Source organism: Procambarus clarkii, chromosome 40, assembly GCF_040958095.1.
Source record: "Procambarus clarkii isolate CNS0578487 chromosome 40, FALCON_Pclarkii_2.0, whole genome shotgun sequence".
Classification (NCBI taxonomy): Eukaryota; Metazoa; Arthropoda; class Malacostraca; order Decapoda; family Cambaridae; genus Procambarus; species Procambarus clarkii.
Window position 1 is genome coordinate 5,570,706 of NC_091189.1, and position 1,272 is coordinate 5,571,977.

General features: G+C 50.6%; 1 protein-coding gene across 1 annotated transcript; it reads right to left on the reverse strand.

Moving 5' to 3' along the window:
* LOC123747709 (uncharacterized) lies at window positions 1-817 on the reverse strand. Its single transcript, XM_069339029.1, has 2 exons — window positions 556-817; window positions 1-521 (listed from the first exon to the last, which is right to left on the reverse strand). Exons 1-2 carry the CDS (start codon window positions 815-817, stop codon window positions 1-3), a joined length of 783 nt encoding a protein of 260 aa, XP_069195130.1.
* Between the last annotated feature and the right edge of the window lie 455 nt (window positions 818-1,272).

Here is a 1,272-nt window from a genome sequence, read left to right on the forward strand (position 1 = left end):
TCACTGCTGGCAGTGCCAACACTTTCCCCACATGTTGTTGTCATTGTTAATGCAATCATTATACCTGATATTTCGACTTGAATTTCTGCTGGTGCTACTGCTGCCCATGCTTTTGTTGCTGTTGCTGTTGCTACTGCTGCCTTCACTGTCGTTGTTACTGCTGCCCTCACTGTCATTGTTACTGCTGCCCTCACTGTCGTTGTTACTGCTGCCCTCACTGTCGTTGTTACTGCTGCTCTCACTGTCGTTGTTACTGCTGCCCTCACTGTCGTTGTTACTGCTGCCCTCACTGTCATTGTTACTGCTGCCCTCACTGTCGTTGTTACTGCTGCCCTCACTGTCGTTGTTACTGCTGCCCTCACTGTCGTTGTTACTGCTGCCCTCACTGTCGTTGTTACTGCTGCCCTCACTGTCGTTGTTACTGCTGCCCTCACTGTCGTTGTTACTGCTGCCCTCACTGTCGTTGTTACTGCTGCCCTCACTGTCGTTGTTACTGCTGCCCTCACTGTCAGTTGTTACTGCTGCCCTCACTGTCGTTGTTACTGCTGCCCTCACTGTCGTTGTTACTGCTGCCCTCACTGTCGTTGTTACTGCTGCCCTCACTGTCGTTGTTACTGCTGCCCTCACTGTCGTTGTTACTGCTGCCCTCACTGTCGTTGTTACTGCTGCCCTCACTGTCGTTGTTACTGCTGCCCTCACTGTCGTTGTTACTGCTGCCCTCACTGTCGTTGTTACTGCTGCCCTCACCGCTGTTGCAGACACCAGTACCAGTGCCCGTTGCTGTCAGCAGTGTTAGTGTTGCTTCAGCAAGTGTCATTCCCCGACATGTGCAAGGCTCAGAATTGATTATTCTGTGCCCTGACATCCCGTCTCGGCCTCTCTATTAGCGTGTTTGTCTGACTGTCTCTCTCTCTGCGTGTCTACTGGCCTGCCTGTTACAATGTCTGTATGTTCGTTACCTTGCGTTGGTTTCGAGGATCAACGTCCCCCGCGGCCCGGTCTTGGACTAGGCCTCCTGGTTGGTGGTCTGGTCAAACCAGGCTGTTATTCGCAGCTGCTCGCAGCCTGACACGTGAATCACAGCCCGATTAATGAGGCATCTTTTGGAGATGTTTATAGAGTTTCTCTTTTGAACACAGAGAACGGACAATTATGTGCCTTTGTTTGGAGGGAGACTGTTGAAAAATCTTCGGAATCTTGATATTGACAGAATTCTCTTTCATCGTACTTATTGCATCCAATGCTTTTCAACAGGGCTGTTTTGCACATCCT